This window comes from Coregonus clupeaformis, chromosome 17, assembly GCF_020615455.1.
Source record: "Coregonus clupeaformis isolate EN_2021a chromosome 17, ASM2061545v1, whole genome shotgun sequence".
Classification (NCBI taxonomy): domain Eukaryota; kingdom Metazoa; phylum Chordata; class Actinopteri; order Salmoniformes; family Salmonidae; genus Coregonus; species Coregonus clupeaformis.
The window spans coordinates 28,759,282-28,782,797 of NC_059208.1; the positions used below are offsets into that span (position 1 = coordinate 28,759,282).

The following is a 23,516-nucleotide window of genomic DNA, read 5'->3' on the forward strand; positions in this document are numbered from 1 at the left end:
CCAAACTTGTGCCTTTGCTTTGAACAGGATATAACCCGTCCAAAACCTTGATAGTGTTCAGGAAGAGAGTGTCACTGTGTTCACTGACTGGTAGTCTGTTGGTGACTGATAAACACTTATAGGACTGGCACAAGGGAAAAAGGCCAACACAGAAACACACACACACACGCACGCACGCTCACACGCACATTCACACCAATACACATACACACACAATATAACACACCGGGCTACATGCTGATGTAAACTCATGCTGCAGCTTAGTCACTGTACTGTGTATGTTCTTAAACAGAGAGAAGAACTTCACTTGGGATAAAATCCATACGATGACCTCAATACTGGGGTTGGAGAATGACAAAAGGAACAAACATGTACACACGTACAGTATATGTGAAAGTGAGAAAGGGAAAAAGACCAATAAAGAGAGAGAGACAGGAAGAGATGGACAGAATGAAAGTGAGGGAGAAAGACAGAGAGGTAACAAGGAAGTTAGAGAGATAAAGGGTTTGGGTTATAGTGGGAGCAGTGGAACCCCTGGGCTAAATGTCTTACATCCCATAAATGGGTTTAATTAAGCTAACGGTGTTATCAGCTCCTCTGAGCTCCATTACCAGATACACTCTTAATTACCACTGGGCTGACGGGGAGAGAGAGCGAGAGAGAGAAAGAGAGAGAGAGAGAGACATGGGAGTGAGAGAATAGGGGAAGGGTGTGGGAGAAAGAGAAAGAGAGGGGGAGAGAGACAGGGGACAATGGAGAGAGAAGGTAGCAACAGAAAGAGAAGTAGTGACAGGGTGAGTGAGAGAAACCAGAGAGAGAGAGAGAGCGAGAGAGATAGATAGATTTTACCTTTATTTAACTAGGCAAGTCAGTTAAGAACAAATTCTTATTTACAATGACGGCCTACACCGACCAAACCCGGACGACGCTGGGCCAATTGTGCGCCGCCCTATGGGACTCCCAATCACGGCCGGTTGTGATACAGCCTGGAATCGAACCAGGGGTTCTGTAGATACAGTGCCTTGCAAAAGTATTCATCCACCTTGGCGTTTTTCCTATTTTGTTGCATTACAACCTGTAATGTAAATTGATTTTTATTTGGATTTCATGTAATGGACATACACAAAATAGTCCAAATAACTTGTTTCAAAAAATTACTTGTTTCAAAAAATTATACAAAATAAATAGCGGTGTCAGACTGGGGTGATGTGTATGCGGCGGTGAAGTCAGGCGCAGGACACAGAGGATCAGGATGACTACTTTAATTCCAGTAAACACGCACAAAACAAAAGGTCTCCACAACACTGGAGGAGTAACACGCGCTGTGCGTAATAGGCGAACTAGAAATGCTGAACCTCAGACAGGACAAAATGACAATAACACACAAAGGCCAAACGTAAAACAAGGGAACTTATATGTCACATAATCAACACAAACTAAGTAACAGGTGTACAAACTAGACAACACAAGACAAACACCGAAACATCGATCGGCAGTAGCTAGTACTCCGGGGACGACGAACGCCGAAGCCTGCCCGAGCAAGGAGGAGGAGCAGCCTCGGCGGAATCCGTGACAAGCGGAAAAGTGGTGTGTGCATATGTATTCACCCCCTTTGCTATGAAGCCCCTAAATAAGATCTGGTGCAACCAATTACCTTCAGAAGTCACATAATTAGTTAAATAAAGTCCACCTGTGTGCAATCTAAGTATCACATGATCTGTTACATGATCTCAGTATATATACACCTGTTCTGAAAGGCCCCAGAGTCTGCAACACCACTAAGCAAGGGGCACCACCAAGCAAGCGGCACCATGAAGACCAAGGAGCTCTCCAAACAGCTCAGGGACAAAGTTGTGGAGAAGTACAGATCACGGTTGGGTTATAAAAAAATATCAGAAACTTTTAACATCCCACAGAGCACCATTAAATCCATTATTAAAACATGGAAAGAATATGGCACCACAACAAACCTGCCAAGAGAGGGCCGCCCACCAAAACTCACGGACCAGGCAAGGAGGGTATTAATCAGAAACGCAAACAAAGAGACCAAAGATAACCCTGAAGGAGCTGCAAAGCTCCACAGCGGAGATTGGAGTATCTGTCCATAGGACCACTTTAAGCCGTACACTCCACAGAGCTGGGCTTTACGGAAGAGTGGCCAGAAAAAATCCATTGCTTAATGAAAAAAATAAGCAAACACGTTTGGTGTTCGCCAAAAGGCATGTGAGAGACTCCCCAAACATATGGAAGAAGGTACTCTGGTCAGATGAGACTAAAATTGAGCTTTTTGGCCATCAAGGAAAATGTCTGGCGCAAACCCAACACCTCTCATCACCCCGAGAACACCATCCCCACAGTGAAGCATGGTGGTGGCAGCATCATGCTGTGGGGATGTTTTTCATCGGCAGGGACTGGGAAACTGGTCAGAATTGAAGGAATGATGGATGGCGTTAAATACAAGGAAATTCTTGAGGGAAACCTGTTTCAGTCTTCCAGAGATTTGAGACTGGGACAGAGGTTCACCTTCCAGCAGGACAATGACCCTAAGCATACTGCTAAAGTAACACTCAGAGCTTTAAGGGGAACCATTTAAATGTCTTGGAATGGCCTAGTTAAAGCCCAGACCTCAATCCAATTGAGAATCTGTGGTATGACTTAAAGATTGCTGTACACCAGCAGAACCCATCCAACTTGAAGGAGCTGGAGCAGTTTTGCCTTGAAGAATGGGCAAAAATACCAGTGGCTAGATGTGCCAAGCTTATAGAGACATACCCCAAGAGACTTGCAGCTGTAATTGCTGCAAAAGGTGGCTCTACAAACTATTGACTTTGGGGGGGTGAATAGTTATGCATGCTAAAGTTCTGTTTTTTTGTCTTATTTAATGTTTGTTTCACACACCAAAAATATTTTGCATCTTCAAAGTGGTAGGCATGTTGTGTAAATCAAATGATACAAACCCCCCAAAATCAATTTAAATTCCAGGATGTAAGGCAACAAAATAGGAAAAATGCCAAGAGGGGGTGAATACTTTAGATAGATAGATAGATAGATAGATAGATAGATAGATGAGAGAGAGTAACAGAGAGAGACAAATAATTTGATAAACTCCCATCTCTATTAGGTGAAATACCACAGTGTGCCACCACAGCAGCAAGATTTGTGACCTGTTGCCACAAGAAAAGGACAACCAGTGTAGCACAAACACCATTGTAAATACAACCTTTATTTATCTGTTTATTTATTTTCCCTTTCATACTTCAACTATCTGCACATTGTTACAACACTGTACATAGCCAATAATATAACATTTGAAATGTCTATATTCTTTTAAAACTTTTGTGAGTGTAATGTTTACTGTTCATTTTTTATTGTTTATTTCCCTTGTTTATTTCCCTTGTTTATTTCCCTTTTTTGTGTATCTATTTCACTTGCTTTGGCAATGTAAACATATGTTTCCCATGCCAATAAAGCCCTTTGAATTGAATTGAGAGAGAGACTAGAGAGAGCATGGTAGTCCTGATCTCCTCCCTCATGGATAAATAATCACTCTAAGCTCTGGCTCAGTTTAATGAGTGCTGCCAATGAGCTAATATCAGACAACTATGAACTCCATTATCCTAGACACAGACCCACAGACAACCTCAGAGGAGTAAAGGACAAGGCCGGGACAAAGAAAGTGAGGGACAATATGAGGAGAGGGAAGAGTGACCAAATCTAGACATAACATTGGCCAGAGGAGTGAGGGATGAGGGGAGAGGGGAAAAATGAGTTAGGCCCCTACATGGCTAGGAGAAGGGCTCAGAGTATCGAAAGTGAAAAGAGATTGGGAGAATTCAGAGGTGACCATTGTGGACTGACTGAGAGGAGGGCAGAGCAGAGGAGAGGAGAAAAGGAGAGGGGAGAGCAGAGGAGAGGAGAGGAGAGAGAATGAGAAATGAGAGGTTAGGGGCAAAGAGTGAAATATGGGATGAGAAGGAGGTAATTATACTGAATCAATGTTTTCTGCACGCCTGTAAAACACATGGGCTTACAGATTAGCCTTAAAGCTGGGGGATAATATGGCTTTGCTATGTTGCTTTGGTGGACAATAACTAAAATTAAATGAAGTTACACCCATTTTTATGCCCTGATTTGAAACACTTTCCTCTCTGGAAAAAAAAGCTGTCATTGAAAAATGATGTCCCCCAGATAAAACGAGGGAAAATAAATGTTGTTTTTTGATTTTTGGGTGCAGGGGTGACCAACCCCGATCTGGAGAGCTGATCTGGGTGTGCAAGCTTTAGTTCCAGCCCTGTTTTAACACACCTGATTGAGCTAATCAAGGTCTTTAGAATCACACCTGAGTGTGGTAATTTGATTATGATGTCTGGTCTTCATCAAATCAAATCAAATGTTATTGGTCACATACACGTGTTTAGCAGATGTTATTGCGGGTGTAGCAAAATGCTTGTGCTTCTAGCTTCGACTGTGTAGTAATATCTAACAAGTAATATCTAACAATTTCACAACATATACCCAATACACACAAATCTAAGTAAGGAATGAATTAAGAATATATACATATATGGACGAGCGATGGCAGAGCGGCATGGACTAAGATACAGTAGAATAGTATAGAATACAGTCTATACATATGAGATGAGTAATGCAAGATATGAAAACATTATTAAAGTGACTAAGATAGTGTAGAATAGTATAGAATACAGTATATACATATGAGATGAGTAATGCAAGATATGTAAACATTATTAAAGTGGCTAGTGTTCCATTTCTTAAAGTGGCCAGTGATTTATAGTCTATGTCTATAGGCAGCAGTCTCTAATGTGCTAGTGATGGCTGTTTAACAGTCTGATGGCCTTGAGATAGAAGCTGTTTTTCAGTCTCTCTGTCCCAGCTTTGATGCACCTGTACTGACCTCGCCTTTTGGATGATAGCGGGGTGAACAGGCAGTGGCTCAGGTGGTTGATGTCCTTGATGATCTTTTTGGCCTTCCTGTGACATCGGGTGCTGTAGGTGTCCTGGAGGGTGGGTAGTTTGCCCCCGGTAATGTGTTGGGCAGACCGCACCACCCTCTGGAGAGCCTTGCAGTTGCGGGCGGTGCAGTTGCCGTACCAGGCGGTGATACAGCCCGACAGGATGCTCTCAATTGTGCATCAGTAGTTATTTGATTGTGACATCAATGCTAGTGGTTATTGGATTGTAACGTTTGTGCCAGTGTTTATTTGATTGCGACATCTTTGGTTATTTGATTGTGACCCTTTAGTAGGCTATGTCATGATTGTGGGATGTCAGAGCCAAACAGCAGAGGGCGCAATAATCATCAATTTGCCTCATATCCACCACCGCTGGGCTACCGTGCCTAGAATTAGAAAATGGAATGGTACATGTATTACAATTTACCTAATCAGTGTAAAACATTGGAGAGGGTATACTTTCCCATAAATTAGCCTACACATTACGGGTGGATAAAAAAAAAAATCTAAAACAAAACTTGAAGTTTGTAGCATCCTAAATCTAAAAATGTAATTTACAATAAAAAGACAGTAGAAAACTGAAGAGGGTACATTGATGAATAGGCTAATTTATTTTTTGTAAAATACAGGCAAGACAACTCGAGTAATGTGCTCGCCTCGAGGCTCAGCACAGGTAGGTGTGCGCCCTATTAACTGTTTGTTGTCCAGTCAGTTCTAGAAATCAACAAAGTTACCGTTTTGGATAACACAATCTTTTAAAAAATTGAATTCCTAAAGATTATCTCATCCTTTTAGGGAGTTTCCAAACTTCCAGTCACACATAATTTCATTTCAAGGAACTGTGACGTTGACTAGGGATAGTCTATGACATCACAATCAGTCACCCAGTAGCGATCTCTCCGCAGTGTGGAAGTAGTTGGTAGAGCGCAGGCAGTCTAATCCACAAAACACCTTTTCAGCTACGGGAGAAATATACATCTGTGTGCTTGTCTTGTCCGCATCGCTTGGACCAATTGGATAGGATTTGTATTGATTTTAACAGGCTCCGACAGAAGCGCAGTCAGTGAAGGACGTTTGAATTATTGACTTCTGATTAGTTCTCGATTAAGTTATAGATCAAAGGTTTTTTGTTTTAACAACGACATAAGATTAATTTAAATCAGAATATTGGTGACACTGTGCTAAAGAAATAAAGGAGCACAGACAGCATGGCGAGAGAGGACGCTCGGAGCTGGCATGAATTCACAAAAATGATCGGACTGTTCAGCCTGGTCACTTTACTGACTTTTCAAGGTAATTACATATTTCAAAAACCACCATGGAAATTCACCAGTAGCCTACGCTAATTGTTATCCTCTACTCTTACCACGGTTCGTTTGGTTGTCACCTGCGGGAGAGGTTTCAGTTTCGGTCCAATCAACGTTCAAGTGTACACTAGGTCTTGAAATTAGTTTTTTTAACGCCAACATCTTCCTTTTCTTGCGGCCGTGAAGTAAATTATTTATAAACAAAAAGGCTACTTGTGTCCCTAAACTAATTTGACTATACTATTTTCTGAGTGACACTATCTCACTCGGTGACCCGAGTTTCGGTGTAAAGTAGGCTACGCCATGTTTTTGCTACTAAGGTGTGGTTCAATTGGCAATCGAAGTATATTTTTCTCTAGTGCCAGCAGGTGCATTGTCACTTGTTCTTTTCCAAATACAACCCTAGCGCGGTTGCGTGTCCTTTCCTCAGGACCACGCTTCTCCTTCAATTCCTTACGTCCCCCTGCTCCTTTTCTTTCCTCTATCCGACACGTCATCCTCGATTAGTTCCAGTTCACAACACAGAAATGGGGTTCGAAATAGCTTTTAATGTAAACTGTGCAGCAACAGGGTGTAGCCTAGTTGCCACCAACAACAAAAAGTGATTGAGGCTGCAGTATCACACTTGATAGCGTCCTTGTGGCCTGTGAATTTTAAATAAACACCTGTGCCCAGAGCCATATATTTAAGCAATCAGGCCCGAGGGGTGTGGTATATGGCCAATATACAATGGCTAAGGCAGGCTGCTGTAAAAATACCTGTATACCACGGCTTTCAGCCAATCAGCATTCAGGGTTCGAACCACCCAGTTTATAATTAGTTAGACCAACTTTGAGAATTTTGAATATTGTTCTAATTGTAGACATACAGTTGCATAGTATTGTTTAAATATTCCCCATATAATGTTAAAGGAAAAATCCACTCAAACTATATTTTGGTATTTTTTCTAAATGTTTTGCATGTCAGCAGTCAAGTTTAAGATATTGGACTTTCAAGAAGCAAAGTGTCTCCGGCCACATCACCATGATGATGCATTTTGCATCATATTATGTATTTTGCGTCTGCATGATGATGTGGCCGGTGACACTGCTTCTTGAAAGTCCAATATCTTGAAAACTTTACTTCTGACATGCAAAACATTTTGGGACTGCATCAACAGTGGATTTTGAGCTAACGTGGCTGCCATAGAATGTTGTAGTGTCATGTAAATGCATCATAATGCTCATTATAGACATTCAGTTTTATAGTATTTAAAAAATATATTCCCCATGTAATGTCAATGCTGTTCATGTTCCCAGGTGATAAAAAAAATGATCTATCACAGCAGCAGTATGCAGCGTTTTTTTTTTTTTTTCATGATTTCACCTATAACTCCAGCACCTGTAAAAAAATAAAAAATAAAAGTACCTGGTTGCATAGTAGGAAGTAGGGGTGCTGAGGGTGCTGCAGCACCCCCTGAAAAATCAGAAAATAATGAATAAAAAATATATTTTTGGAAAAAGGTGATGCGGAAACCGCATTGGCCCAACTCTCTAAATACATGTCTCTGCCTGTGCCTACAGTCCTATTATCAACTAATTAAATTGCGTCAAAAGGCGGGACAGTAGCCTAACCGATTTGTTTTGTTTCAACAAATTTCCCGCTTAGGCTATATTTAACTTCTCAACTGTGCCCACTTTTGGAGTCACACTTCAAATCAAATGTTATTTGCCACATTCGCCGAGTACAACAGGTGACCTTACAGTGAAATGCTTACTTACAAGCCCTTAACCAACAATGCAGTTTTAAGAAAAAAGTGTTAAGTAAAAAATAGAGAAGTACAATTTTTTACTAAAATTAAAGAGCAGCAATAAAATAAAATAACAGTAGGGAGGCTATATACAGGGGGTACCGGTTAGTCAAGGTAATTGAGGTAATATGTACATGTGGGTAAAGTTAAAGTGACTGCATAGATAATAAACAGAGTAGCAGCAGTATAAAAGAGGGGGTGGGGTGGGGTGGGGGGAACAATGCAAATAGTCCGGGTAGCCATAATTAGCTGTTCAGCAGTCTTATGGCTAGGGGGTAGAAGCTGTTAAGAAGCCTTTTGGACCTAGACTTGGCGCTCCTGTACCACTTGCCGTGCGGTAGCAGAGAGAACAGTCTATGACTAGGGTGGCTGAAGTCTTTGTCAATTTTTAGGGCCTTCCTCTGACACCGCCTGGTATAGAGTTCCTGGATGGCAGGAAGCTTGGCCCCAGTGATGTACTGGGCCGTACGCACTACCCTCTGTAGTGCCTTGCGGTCGGAGGCCGAGCAGTTGCCATACCAGGCGGTGATGCAACCAGTCAGGATGCTCTCGATGGTGCAGCTGTAGACCTTTTTGAGGATCTGAGGACCCATGCCTAATCTTTTCAGTCTCCTGAGGGTGAATAGGCTTTGTCGTGCCCTCTTCATGACTGTCTTGGTGTGTTTGGACCATGGTAATTTGTTGGTGATGTGGACACCAAGGAACTTGTTCCACTATAGCCCCGTCGATGAGAATGGGGGCGTGCTCAGTCCTATTTTTTTTTTCCTGTAGTCCACAATCATCTCCTTTGTCTTGACATAAAGATAAAAAGATATTGGTAATGTATTTGCTGTATTCAGAAGGTTAATTTATTCTGGTGTTGTAGGCTTCGAGCTCAGGTGTGCAGATTAATTCCCTACACTTGCAGAGTGATCAGGGAAGTTGGCCCAATCAAATTTTAATCTCTATATTCATTTATTTGTGGTGGCAATTTACCCAGACCTCTTTATTTTTTCCTTTCCCATAGTCAACACTGTCTATGCGAACTTTAGTGCCACAGAAAGAGATGGTAGTAGCCTAGCTGAGGCCTACTGTGCTGCCTGCTGTAATTGATTGAAGAGTTGTTGTTCATAACACAATAATAATATAAACCAGCCCAGAAATGCATTTCCTTTTCTGATTTATTTATGGTGTGGACCTTTTCAGCCCAAATCCATTTTACAGAACATCTAGTGCACTTAGGGGAAAGGAACACGGTGGCAAACAAAATAAAAGGTTTCTGCAAATTTATCAGGGAAAACACTGGTTTAACCAGTTCAAGTGGAAACATCTCCCTCTTCACTTTACTGATTTTACAAAAAGAGCCTCTTACACGACAATGTTCTGGCCTTGTTTGTGTGTTTTCTTTGTGGGAGAATGGTTGATTAAAAATTATTTTCTGTTCTCTGCTAAGCCAAGAAAATCTTGTTTATAAGGATATGGCTGGACAGAGTTTCAATAGCTTAGTAGAGGAAGGCAGGCTTAGTTCAGTTCTCATCAATTTCACTTTAATATAGTCTCATAACCCAGCTTACAGTGTAATAACAGTGAGTTTATTTTGTTGTTAAGGTAGGCTTCTATAGTATGAAAACAATCAATAAAAGACGTGTAGTAGAAAATGAAGTTATCTTGAGAGAAAGTATGGCGTCCACTTTGAGCCCTAAAACGACACTGTAATACCCCCTAACGAGGTGCAGGCCAGGCCCTATGTGGGTCAGGAGGGCTTGAACCCTGTTGCCATGGTGATGTTTTATATTGAAACAGGGCTATGGGGTCAGCTGTGATTGGTTACGTCTTGTTTACGGCTGAGTAAACCGCGTTGGTGTGCGTGTGAGAGCAACTGGTGGGATGGCAGGGGAGAGAGCAGGCTACAGTCACGCTGTTGGAAGAAGAGAGAAATTGAGAAATATCACATTAGGCCAAATTGACTTTGTGCAGTGACCAGCAATGAAGACACTTGAGATCCTCTTGATGGGTCTCTTCAGCGATTTGGGAACAGGTGGCTTCTTTAGAATGATGCAGAGACAGTGTAGGCTGAGGATTGTGTTCAGAGTCAGTCCATGGATGGTTGGTAGGTCAGTTGGTTTATAGGACTGAATAAATAACAGATTCAGACCCTCCTCCCCCTGTCCTCCCCACCACCACCACTTGAGCTCCCTCCCTCCCTCCCCCGCCTGCCAACCCCAGTACATACAGGGGGCCTTGTTCTCTAGTCTTTTATTTTCTACCATCTTTCATGTTCCTGTCCAGCGCTTTTGTTTGAGCGACGTTAGTTATTGGTTTATTCAAACGCACTCCCTCCTCTCCCCCTCCCTCTGTCCTCAAGGCCACGCTGTTCATGGGTGTCTGAGAGGGGGAGTGAGAAGGGAGTGAGAGAGAAAGATGTGATATTCCACGGATAAAATAATGTGGAATGTGTTTTTTTTGGGAGATGGGAGAATATAATTGAAACATTCTTGTTTCTTCCCAGACAAAAACAGAAAAAACAACACTGCAGAAATAGACTAGGCTTATTTCAAATTGGAAAAGCAACCTTTTTTGAATGTGTGAACTTTTCAATGAATGTCTGTAGGCTCGAGGTGTTATTATTATGTTAATGAGGTGTCCTTGACCCTCTTCTCTAGAGCTGCAAATGCCATGGGGATTGGGAAAAGGTCAGGTGTGTGTTCGTTAGCCTTGCTTTGGCTGCTTTTAGTATGGATTCATCACTGGCCCTGTCACACGCGCGGACACACACACACACACACACACACACACACACACACACACTGCAGGGCCTGTTTAGAGCGTAGATCAATAGTTGCCCTCATCACCAGTAAACCTCAGTTGATTCAGACATACATTTGTGTTTTTAATTTACAGCCTAATGGAGACGTGAAAGTAATACTAAGTGTGTGTGCGTGAATGGTGCCCAACACCCGTGCTGCCTCCATGGAATTATAATTCAATCCTCATTTTATGGCAGTTTATAACAGTTCGTCAATTAACTACGTTCCACATAGAATGAAATGACCTACAGTAAGTCAAGCCATAGAGCTTATTGATGTGTATATAATCAGTGTTCTGTGGGGAGGCAATGTTATTTTCTCTCTGTGTACATATTTCCTTTAAATCAAAGGCCAGACTAGGTTATTGTTGATTTAACAAACATAATTAGACAAGATGGATAGTTGTAGAAAGAGAGAGTGAGTGAAGGATAGAGGGAGATGTATAGAGAGCGAGGGAGAGGTTGGTCGATCAGCAGCAGTTCTTGTATGTCTGAATTGTTAAGTGTTGTTATTGGACTGGGAGGCAGGAGCGATAATAGTCGACACACCACTAGCTAGCGATAAATGAGGGAGTGTAACCCGAGGCTATGCTGTGTAGGGCTGACCCATTTAGTCGACTGGTCAATTGTTTGTTAAATAGGCTGTTGGTCGACCAATGTTTTTTTTAGACGAGCAGTGGCAAATATATTACAAAAATGTATGGCGCACGAGACACCTATCTGATTCACACCTGTCTCAGTCGACTAATCCATTGTGGAGGCCGCGGGGATGGCACACCATTATCACCAGTAGTACATTTACCCTTAATTCCCATAATTTCTCATCTACAATGTTTGTTTGGTTATGGTAATTTCTGTTAATGCATTCAATTTATTATTATTATTATTATTACAGTCTTACCATTGTCATTTTAGGAGTGGACACATTGTTTGTAGAGTGCACAACCTAGGCTACACTTGTGAGAAAAAAGACTTTTTTTTCCTTCTTTTTTTTTCTTTCATTCCATTTACTACTTGTCAATGTATTCATTGTCTTTTGTTTGGAGTGGTCCTGTCAATCTTGAGTAAGGACATGCACCTGATTGTGCATAGAATAGGCCTAGGCTACCTGGCCTGCGCGCAAATGTAGGCTTATAAATGTGCCCATTTGGGGATTTTTTCTTCGCCTCACACGACAAGTAAACAGTCTGTTTTTACATCCATTGAGAATGACAATAGTTTCTCAACGTAGCCTATTTGAAAAATCTTTCCAGCTCTCTCCCTTTCGATAACCACTCGGCATGAAAGGGGACATTTTTTTCATGCTCTGCTCTGGTGGAAACGTCATAAAATAGGCCTACCTGATTACTTCTTACCCCTTGCGCAAATAGTCTACAGCTGTGTCTGTCTGGAGCAAGGGCTGGACCAAGTTAATAGTTGATACAATGTTTCAAGTTCCTTGCAGACAGGCCAAGCGTAGCCGATGTGATTTGTAGGGTATTTATTTTTCTGCATATTTTCTACCTGCAGGCTGCAATGTTTTTATTTGTTGGTTTATTTAGGCCATTTTTACATATTGGCAATAGAAGTTACTTTTAGATTTGTATCATTTTCATTTAGATATAATTTTGATTAACCACATGATATTGATTTTGAGATATGAAGACTTTATTATAAATGAAATGAAACTGTTCCATGAAATCAATGTTCCATCAAATGAAAATCATAACTGACACACAGATCAGTAGAAATGGTACGATAACTTGGCACTCCAAATGGAAAAGGTTGCCGACCGCTGGTTTAGCCTATTACCGGCAACTTTAGGAGCCTAATGGCAGAATCTGCGAAGACCAGCAGCAGCGGGAGGATGGTCGGGATCAAGTTATTTTCTTCTGGTTAGGCTATCTTGATCTCTGGCTCCCTCTTTAGTAATTTGTGTCTTAATTTTTAATCGCAGTGCTTAAAGCATCAGCTCCGTAGCCTACATATACAGTGCATTCTGAAAGTATTCAGACCCCTTGACCTTTTCCACAGTTTAACAGTTTAATTGTTACGTTACAGCCATATTCTAAAATTGATTAAATAGTTTTCATAAATCTACACACAATACCCCATAATTACAAAGCAAAAACAGGTTTTTATACATTTTTGCAAATTTATAAAAAATAAACTGAAATATCACATTTACGTAAGTATTCAGACCCTTTACTCAGTACTTTGTTGAAGCACCTTTTGGCAGTGATTACAGTCTCGGGTCTTCTTGGGTATGATGCTACAAGCTTGGCCCACCTGTATTTGGGGAGCTTCCCCCATTGATCTCTGCAGATCCTCTCAAGCTCTGTCAGGTTGGATGGGGAGCGTCGCTGCACAGCTATTTTCAGGTCTCTCCAGAGATGTTAGATCAGGTTCAATTTCGGGCTCTGGCTGGGCCACTCAATGACATTCAGAGACTTGTCCCGAAGCCACTCCTGTGTTGTCTTGGCTGTGTGCTTAGGGTCGTTGTCCTGTTGGAAGGTGAACCTTCGCCCCAGTCTGAGGTCCTGAGTGTTCTGGAGCAGGTTTTCATCAAGGATCTCTTTGTACTTTGCTCTATTAATCTTTCCCTCAATCCTGACTAGTCTCCCAGTCCCTGAAAAACATCCCCACAGCATGATGCTGCTACCATTATGCTTCACCGTAGGGATGGTGCCAGGTTTCCTCCAGACATGACGCTTGGCATTCCGGCCAAAGAGTTCAATCTTGGTTTCATCAGACCAGACAATTTTGTTTCTCATGGTCTGCGAGTCCTTTAGGTGCCTTTTGGAAAACTCCCAAGCGGGCTGTCATGTGCCTTTTACTGAGGAGTGGCTTCCATCTGGCCACTACCAGAAAGGCCTGATTGGTGGAGTGCTGCAGAGATGGTTGTCCTTCTGGAAGGTTCTCCCACCCCCACCTCCCTGACCAAGGCCCTTCTCCCCCGATTGCTCAGTTTGGCCAGGCGGCCAGCTCTAGGAAGAGTCTTGGTGGTTCCAAACTTCTTCCGTTTTAAGAATGAGTCTCATAGCAAAGGGTCTGAATACTTATGTAAATAAAGTATTTCTGTTTTTTTATTTTTAATAAATGTGCATTCATTCTAAACCTGTTTTCACTTTGTCATAATAGGATGTTGTGTGTAGTTTGATAAAAATAAAATCATTTTAGAATAAGGCTGTAACGTGACAAAGTGGAAAAAGTCAAGGGGTCTGAATACTTTCCAAATGCACTGTAGTTGATTTGATTCAAACAGTGTGTCTATATATGAAGAAAACTGACTACTCTCGGTCGAACAAGATTTCTTTTTTGTCGGGGACAACCCTAAAGCTGTGAGTCAGATGGCATTCCAACAACCTGTTGTCAGACGTGTGTGTGTGTGTGTGTGTGTGTTTGAGAGAAAGGCAGTTTGCCTGGTGGTTTCTTCAGGAGGTGGTGGTGTCCTCCTCCCCCTGTCTACCACAGTCATCCGAGAACATCCTCCTTTATCTATACATATTCATTAAACTGACACGTCCTTTCAACAGATCATCTTTCAGAGGTTGTTAAATAAGTAACGATAGATGGATCATGGGCAGCTTTCCTGGAATGACTCGGTTTTAAATATACTTAAGTTTTAAAAGTAAATGTAATTGCTAAAATATACTTAAGTATCAAAAGTAAAAGTATAAATAATTAAAAATTCCTTATATTAAGCAAACCAGATGGCACCATTTTCTTGTTTTTAAAATGTACGGATAGCCAGGGGCACGCTCCAACCCTGAGACATTATTTACAAATGAAGCATGTGTGTTTAATGAGTCCGCCAGATCAGAGGCAGTAGGGATGACCAGGGATGTTCTCTTGATAAGTGTGTGAATTAGACCATTTTCCTGTCCTGCTAAGCATTCAAAATGTAATGAGTACTTTTGGGTGTCAGGGAAAAAAATGTATGGAGTAAAAAGTACATAATTTTCTTTAGGAATGTAGTGAAGTAAAAATGGTCAAATATTAATAGTGAAGTACAGATACCCCAAAAACGACTTAAGTAGTACTTTCAAGTATTTTTACTTAAGTACTTTACACCACTGGACCCAAACCACCAACCAAGGCGCTAGGACTAGGCTGCTGACTAAGCTGGGTTAAGGGGGCTGAGAGGCGGTGGGGGGTAGGAGGGCCGAGAGGGGTGGGTAAGGGGGGAAGGGGTGGGTACAGTTGGAATGAAGGGGGGAGTGGAGATGGGGATGACATCATACTTTTAAATTCCTCACAGTGGCAACTTGGCACAGGGAAAAGGGGATTTGGAGGAGAGAGGGAGGGAGGGAGGGAGGATCTGCTCATTTGTAATTTAGCATCATCCCTCTCTCTATGACACTTACTTTAACAGTGACAGATGTAGCTATCACTGATGGAGTTGGGCCAATTATCTCTAACCTTTCTCTCTTTTTAACATCTTCTGTCTTTCTCCTCACACTTTTCTCTCTCTCTCGTCTCTCTCCCTCTCCATCTGTAAAATCCTCTGTGGTGCACTCAGCAGATCTGTATGGCACAAGCACGGAGGCCCATGACATTGTCCTAGCTACACACATGGGGACACACACACGTCTCCGTTCTCATTAGCAGTCACCTTAATGTGTCCAGATGGGGAGAGTGAGGTGGAAGTGCAGTGGTTTGTGTTATTGATCCTGTATCGATCAGGGAATGATGCAGTGTCCTTATGTGTTATTGAAAACATTTAGGTATGGCACTGACAGCTCTGTCAAACCTCTCTCTCGCTCTCTGTCTCTCTCTCTCTCTCTCTCTCTCTGTCTCTGTCTCTGTCTCTTTCTTTCTCTCTCTCTCTCTGTCTCTGTCTCTCTCTGTCTCTCAGTTTGACAGTTACCACCTATTTTGCTCTCCCATTCCCTCGCTCTTTTTTTCCACACCTATCTCTCTTTTCTTAGTGTGTTGTATGTTATCTGTGACGTCACAACCTGTCTCTTCCACTTCTACACCCCCTGTTGCCTTTTCTCTGCATCTCAGTACAGCTCACTTTGAGAAGGTCATGTCAAATTCACACTTATCAGCCTCTGTCTGGACAGACAGACAGACTGAGAGGAGGGAAGGGCTGGGGGAGGACATTGAATTCGTTGTGACAGGACCTTGTTGCCTCTGAACTTGTTTAGGGTGACACTCCCAAGACCCAACCACATCATCACATGCTACTATGGGCTGAAGATGGTGAAGAATTTAATGTCCCAGTTATCTCTCCTTCTTCCCAAAGTGTGCACTTGTTCACTTCCCTTCACTGATTCGAAATGGAAATATGACTGGTATAAGAAATATGGTGGACACTCCCACTAGCCCATGCTTCCACCAATCCAACGCTTTTAGATTTGTGGAAAGTAGTTATTTAGAGCAGGAGAGAGGAGATACCGTATTATTGGGATACAGCCAGGGAAGACTTTTAGGCAGTAAAGTGGGAGTTTATTTAGTGTGGGCCATTTGATCAGAGATAAGAGTGGAGCTGGAACAGAACATTCAGTTCATGTTTAAATTGTTGAAGATAAACTGAGATATTACACAGTATGTTCAGTCGTCTTCTATATCCCCACGTTCGTTTGAATCTCAGAAACATAAAGTGAAGATGGCCGTCGGCAGACTGCATTTCTGATTAGTCACAACACACTCATGCCCATAGCTATCAAGCTTACCAGCTCTGTTTGGCTTGTTCTGTGTGCATCTCAAATGGCTACATATATAGTGCACTCATTTTTACCAGAGACCTATGGGTCCTAGTCAAAAGTGCAGTATATAGGGACTAAGGTGCCATTTGACATGTAACCTCTGTAAAATTCATAGTGTAGTTATGCAACTGCCACCCAAAGCAAACCTCATGATGACCTTGAATTTCTACAAAAGACTAGCCTATCTGAATTATCACCATTTGAGATTCATTGCAGCCACCAGGACTGGTAGAAAGCAGAATAGGAGGAGACTAGAGTGACAGGTTGGCCTTTTCCTCTCACTGGGTTTTGTCAACAGGGCGTGCCAAAGTGTTTGTTTACTATGGCTAGTCTTGGCACTTCATCTAAATTGAATTGTGTTGAATGACCCCCCCCAGACACAAACACACACACACACTATAGCAGGGCCTCTGATCCATCCTCCTTACACAGCCACAGTGGGGTCTCAGACTCAGTCCTATCCCTCTATCCTTCTGCTCTCTGCCAGCCCTCTAACTAATGAATCCAATCTACCTCCTGTAGCTCTATCCTGCTCTCTCTTTACCCCCCCGCTCTCTCTTTCTCTCTGCTTTTCTTTCGCCATGTCTCACGCTCTCCCTCCATCCCTCCTTCCTATCTTCCTTCCACCTTCTCCATGTCTCGCTCTCTTCCCTTCACACACTCACTCTCTCTCTCTCTCTCTCTCTCTCTCCCTCTGCTCCTTTCTCTCTCTGTCTCCTCATCGCTCTCTCTCTCTAGATTTCTTCTGAGTCGCTTCTTAACTTCCTCCTCTCTGTAATTTGGTCCTCATAATTGATCCGTCTGTTCAGTAAGCTCCTGTCTTACAGTCTGTGTCCCCCTCTCCTTCCGTCCCTCCTTCCCCTCATCCCTTCTTCCTTTGCTCTCTCTCTCCTTCTCTTTCCTGAGTCATCACTGTCTTGTTTCTCCTGCTGTAATTTGAATGTCTTTGGTTCCCTTCTTTCTCCTCTCTCTCTCTCTCCCTCTCTTTCCCCTTCATCTCCCTCTCTCCCCCTCATCTCCCTCTCTCCCCCTCATCTCCCTCTCTCCCCCCTCATCTCCCTCTCTCCCCCCTCTGTCCAATTCTCTCGTTCTCTTTCACCTACATCAACCTTGAAGTTTGTCTTTACAATTTTATTTAAATTTTTTAGTAATTTAGCAGACGCTCTTATCCAGAGCGACTTACAGTTAGTGAGTGCATACATTATTAAAAACCAACTTATTTTTTTCATTCTGGCCCCCCGTGGGAATCGAACCAACAACCCTGGCGTTGCAAACGCCATGCTCTACCAACTGAGCTACATCCCTGCCGGCCATTCCTTCCCCTACCCTGGACGACGCTGGGCCAATTGTGCGCCGCCCCATGGGTCTCCCGGTCGCGGCCAGCTACGACAGAGCCTGGATTCGAACCAGGATCTCTAGTGGCACAGCCTTAGACCACTGCGCCACTCGGGAGGTCTGCCAATACAAACTACTTTCTTTTCTGCTTCTTTTCCCTCACTATTTTGTAATGGTGCCTTTCCCATCATCTTGTCTCTATACTGCAGTCTCTCTCTGCCTCCTAACAATGTTCCTTTTTCTCCTTCCCTCCCCCGCCCCTGTCCCAGAAGGCAGTTTTTGAAGGTTAAGTTGCTGCGACAGTGCAACAACGTTTCCCAACAATCATCTCAACCCCTTTCCCTCCTCCTCCCTGCCTCCCTCCCTCAACCTGGCTGCAGAATGGCACTCGTCTATCCCTCCAACACACACAAACACTCTTTTTTTTTCACAGAACCTCAGGCTCAATGGTGGGCTGAATCACAGATTGCCTAGGGAAGGAGAGAGGGAGAGAGAAAGAGGATGGAGGGAGGTGGTGTAAGGGAAAGAGAGGAAAGGGAAACAGATGCATGGTTTTATCAGGGCTAACCTGTCCCACAGAGATGCTGTGGCCACACTCGACCCTCTGAGAACTCCTATCACACTCATTCACACTCAGGACACAGCTGTTACAAGGGCTATAGAGCACAATACACAGAGGTGAAGTCTAGCCAGGTCACCTCCCCTAAATGTACCATGCTTGGGTTCTACAGCAGGTTTGAGGAAGAACAGCGCCTTGCCTTGACTTGACTTGATATGAGTTACTTCCATTCAAATCAAGTTACTGTTGGACTGTGGGCCAGCCAGGCATTGGTGGGTAAATTATACACTGTTGTTAGTAAAACAGGCTTGCCATTGTGTTCCTAGTGAAGTCCCCAGTTCCTCCCTCCCCTAACTTTCCCAGTTTCCCCTTCTCCCTCCCTCCCCCAGGGCCACTAGAGCGTCACAGAGCAGCCTGTACCTGGGAGCCTCCAACCTCCCCCTCCTCTACCTGGTCAGCTCACCCCCCTCTCCCTGGTCAGCTCACCCCCCACCTCCCCTCCTCCTCCTTCCTGTCCAGCTCACCTGTCTGTCTGTGTGAATGGACAGAGCTGCCTTTGACTATCCAGCTCCCCCTAGGAAATGGCAGTTGGAGTAACAGGTGTAGACGGGCTAGTTGGTGGTAGCACTACTTTGGTTTGTGTGTTTTAGTTCCTGTGTCTGTGTTGGTGTATCTCCTTCATGCTAGTTGACTGGCTTTCTTAGCTACTTACGGGCTGTTGTTCAGTACACACGTGTGTGTGTGTGTGTGTGTGTGTGTGTGTGTGTGTGTGTGTGTGTGTGTGTGTGTGTGTGTGTGTGTGTGTGTGTGTGTGTGTGTGTGTGTGTGTGTGTGTGTGTGTGTGTGTGTGTGTGTGTGTGTGTGTGTGTGTGTGTGTGTGTGTGTGTGTGTGTGTGTGTGTGTGCGCGCGCAGAGCCAGGCATGTCACTGGGAACCCTCCTGGGTGTCCTGGCCTTGTAGGCAGCTAAGGGCAATTTCCTGATTTCTGCTTAACTTTTAAAGTCTTTAAACAAAACAATCCTCCCTCTCCTTTCTCACTCCTCCTCCTCTCCTCCCTGCGTTCCCTCGCTCGCAGCTGATTCGTCCATCAGTGATTCATGAATTCAGCTCTGTCGTGCAACAGCCCCTCCAGGGGGGCTTGGTGTGTGTGTTCAGTTTGTGAGTGTGTGTTCATTCTGAGCGACGGGTGAGGGCTTTGGGCGTGGGAGAAGGGTAGAGCGAGAGAGAGATGGGGAGAGAGAAAGAGAGAGGGAATGTGCTGTGACACCAGCCAGCCATGATTAGAGCTGTAACACTCGCTGATTTTAAACCCACATTTAAATAGACATTGCCTAGGGAGCGGGGAGCGGGGTGGGGTGGGGTGGGGGGGGTTGCCCCCGCTCTCTAAACAAACACAAGCGTCTTTTAATTTCTCTTGTTTTAAATAGATGTCCCCAAGGCCCCACCTACCAACTTTTGAATCTCTCTCATTCTCTCTCTCGTTTTCTCATTCTCTCTCTCCTCCTTTCAACACGGAATAGCTTTATCTGCCATAGATTATTGATGTCCTCCCTAGCTATAACCCTCCTCTCTGCCATCCTCCCTTTTCCTCAGTCCTTTGGCTTTCTTCCCTGCACCAGTCTGTTCCCTTCCGCTCTCCCTCCCTCCCTTCCTCTCTTCCTTGCTATCTCTCCCCCCTCATTCCTTCCAGCTGACTCCATCTATCCCCCCAAAACCACTGTCATCTTCCTTCCTGTTCCCAGCTCAACTCTTCTTTCCTCTCGCTCTCTGTCTTCCCCTGTCTCTTGTTCTCTCTTGTTCTGTTATTTCTCTCTCCATTTCTGGCCTACTTGTCTCAGGTTGGAGTGTCCTACTTTCTCTCTCTGTCTGTTCCCCACTCTGCCTATATTTATTTACATGCACATGGACTGATGGATGAATAGAGGTATATATGGAGTGATGGATGAATAGAGGTATATATGGAGTGATGGATGAATGGAGGTGTATATATGGAGGGATGGATGAATGGAGGTGTATATATGGAGGGATGGATGAATATAGGTATATATGGAGGGATGGATGAATGGAGGTGTATATATGGATGAATGGAGGGGGTTCGGTGGCTGGCAGGATGTGAACAGACGCTGAACAGTTCTGTCAATCTAAACATGGCTAATGACTTGGCGAATGGCTTCCTGCGTTCGTTGAGTCGTTTTAGTGTTCTGTCAATGTCATCAATTAGTTACTTCCGTTTGTGTTCTAAGATTTAGATGTACTATTCCTCAAGTCCTCTCCTCTTAGGACTAAAGCTGATTTCAAACTAGTGCCAAATGTAACTAGAGTATGAACTGGCCTTTTTATAAGGCAGAGATCTAGAGTTGGAGCTCATTCTAGAGACTGAAGCATAATAATGCAGAACGTGTATTCCCATCCACAGCTCCTCTCCCCTCTTCTGTACATGGTTCGTCCCCTTGTTGATGACATAATTATGCGGTGTACAATGTGACAACCGCAGCCTAGCGACATAATGAGAACGAATTAATATTCATAGCGTGGGAAGGTGAACTAACACTACTCAGCTTGTTTGTATGTCCCAGTGATTTAATACTCAGTTAGTGGGACTATCTTTGGTGATAGTCAGATTTAGTGTTGTTAGTGAATGTGAGATGACTGCCCTCTGTGCTAAATGGCTGAGTGTACAAAACATTAGGAACACCTTCCTAATATTGAGTTGCACCCCCTTTTGCCCTCAGAACAGCCTTAATTTGTTGGGGCATGGACTCTACAAGATGTTGAAAGCGTTCCACAGGGATGCTGGCCCATGTTGACTCCAGTGCTTCCCACAGTTGTGCCAAGTTGGCTGGATGTCATTTGGTTGGTGGGCCATTTTTGATACACACTGTTGAGAGTGGAAAAACCCAGCAACGTTCCTCTCGCTTTGATGACAAACCGGTGCACCTGGCACCTACTACCATACCCCGTTCAAAGAATCTTAAAGCTTTTGTCATCAAATCTCTCCCTCTGAATGGCAGACATACACAATCCATGTCTCAATTGTCTCAAGGCTTAAAAATCCTTCTTTAACCTGCCTCTTCCCCTTCATCTACACTGATTTTGAAGTGGATTTATCAAGTGACATCATAGCTTTCACCTGGTCAGTCTGTTATGTAAAGAGCAGGTGTTCCTAATGTTTTGTATACTCAGTGTAAATGATGCGAGTCACTGTTTAGAGGAAGGGGAAGGCATTGTCCTACCATGCAGATGTAGCTGGAGTTAACCAAAACCCCCATACAATGATACATATTCCACCATTCTCTAGATTTCAGTATGTACTGTACATTCTCTGTTGTCCGTACCACCCCATCTGAATCAGTCTCAGTGGGAGAGGAGAGGCGCAACAAGGCCTGTTGTATAATTGAATATTATAGATAGATGGATAGAGGAGATTGAAGCTGAATGCACCACCAGACCAGGACCAGGAGATGTGTTCAAAGATGGAGAGGCTTGAGCTCCATCCTCCTCCAGGCACCCAACCATCAGACCACCTAGCTAACCCAACCATCAGACCACCTAGCTAACCCAACCATCAGACCACCTAGCTAACCCAACCATCAGACCACCTAGCTAACCCAACCATCAGACCACCTAGCTAACCCAACCATCAGACCACCTACAGTGAGGGAAAAAAGTATTTGATCCCCTGCTGATCTTGTACGTTTGCCCACTGACAAATAAATAATCAGTCTACCAGAAATCCTTTTGATTGAGAGGGGGTCAAATACTTATTTCCCTAATTAAAATGCAAATCAATTTATAAAATTTTTGACATGCGTTTTTCTGGATTCTGTTGTTGTTATTCTGTCTCTCACTGTTCAAATAAACCTACCATTAAAATTATAGACTGATCATGTCTTTGTCAGTGGGCAAACGTACAAAATCAGCAGGGGATCAAATACTTTTTTCCCTCACTGTAGCTAACCCAACCATCAGACCAGACCACCTAGCTAACCCAACCATCAGACCAGACCACCTAGCTAACCCAACCATCAGACCAGACCACCTAGCTAACCCAACCATCAGACCAGACCACCTAGCTAACCCAACCATCAGACCAGACCACCTAGCTAACCCAACCATCAGACCAGACCACCTAGCTAACCCAACCATCATACCAGACCACCTAGCTAACCCAACCATCAGACCAGACCACCTAGCTAACCCAACCATCAGACCAGACCACCTAGCTAACCCAACCATCAGACCAGACCACCTAGCTAACCCAACCATCAGACCAGACCACCTAGCTAACCCAACCATCATACCAGACCACCTAGCTAACCCAACCATCAGACCAGACCACCTAGCTAACCCAACCATCATACCAGACCACCTAGCTAACCCAACCATCAGACCAGACCACCTAGCTAACCCAACCATCATACCAGACCACCTAGGAAACCATCTGAACTCCATTTACAATGGCTGAACGGACAAGAGAGGGAGAGTGAGAAAGTGAGAAGTAGGTTATTGTTCAGCACACAGAGATAAATGTGCCTTGGCAGTAGCTAAAGGGGGAGAGGAGAGGAGAGAGGAGAAAGGGATAGGGAAGAGAGGAGAGAGGGATAGGGAAGAGATGAGAGAGGGATAGGGAAGAGAGGAGAGAGGGATAGGGAAGAGAGGAGAGAGGGATAGGGAAGAGAGGAGAGAGGGATAGGGAAGAGAGGAGAGAGGGATAGGGAAGAGATGAGAGAGGGATAGGGAAGAGAGGAGAAAGGGAAGCTCGTTTCAACACCATCAGTGGCGGTAATGAGACACAGGTGCAGCCTGTGGAACCACAGAGGCTGTCAGAGAGGGGGAGGAGGGGAAGAGAGGGGGGGTGACAGGGAGTGTGAGAGAGGAAGGGGAAAGAGATGAGAGAGTGACTGAAGAGGGGCAAAGAGAGAGGGAGAGGCTGATGAGGAGAGCGAGGTGAAGATGGATGATGAGCGAGACAAAGGAAGGACACAAGCTGCACAGGAAGAGATGGAGGACAAAGGAGGTGTGAACACTGAGAAATTAGAAGTGTCTGTGTGGGAGAGAGTGTGAGCAACACACGA

At 43.9% G+C, this 23,516-nt stretch overlaps 1 protein-coding gene across 2 annotated transcripts in view; it reads left to right on the forward strand.

Moving 5' to 3' along the window:
* The first annotated feature begins 5,874 nt into the window (after positions 1 to 5,874).
* LOC121585391 (nectin-2-like) overlaps positions 5,875 to 23,516 on the forward strand; it is a 72,233-nt gene continuing 54,591 nt past the window's right edge. For both annotated transcript variants that reach the window (XM_045226271.1, XM_045226270.1), the window contains exon 1: positions 5,875 to 6,266. In XM_045226271.1, the coding sequence (XP_045082206.1) occupies positions 6,182 to 6,266 (85 nt within the window). In that variant the 5' untranslated portion in view covers positions 5,875 to 6,181. The remainder of the gene's footprint in view (positions 6,267 to 23,516) is intronic.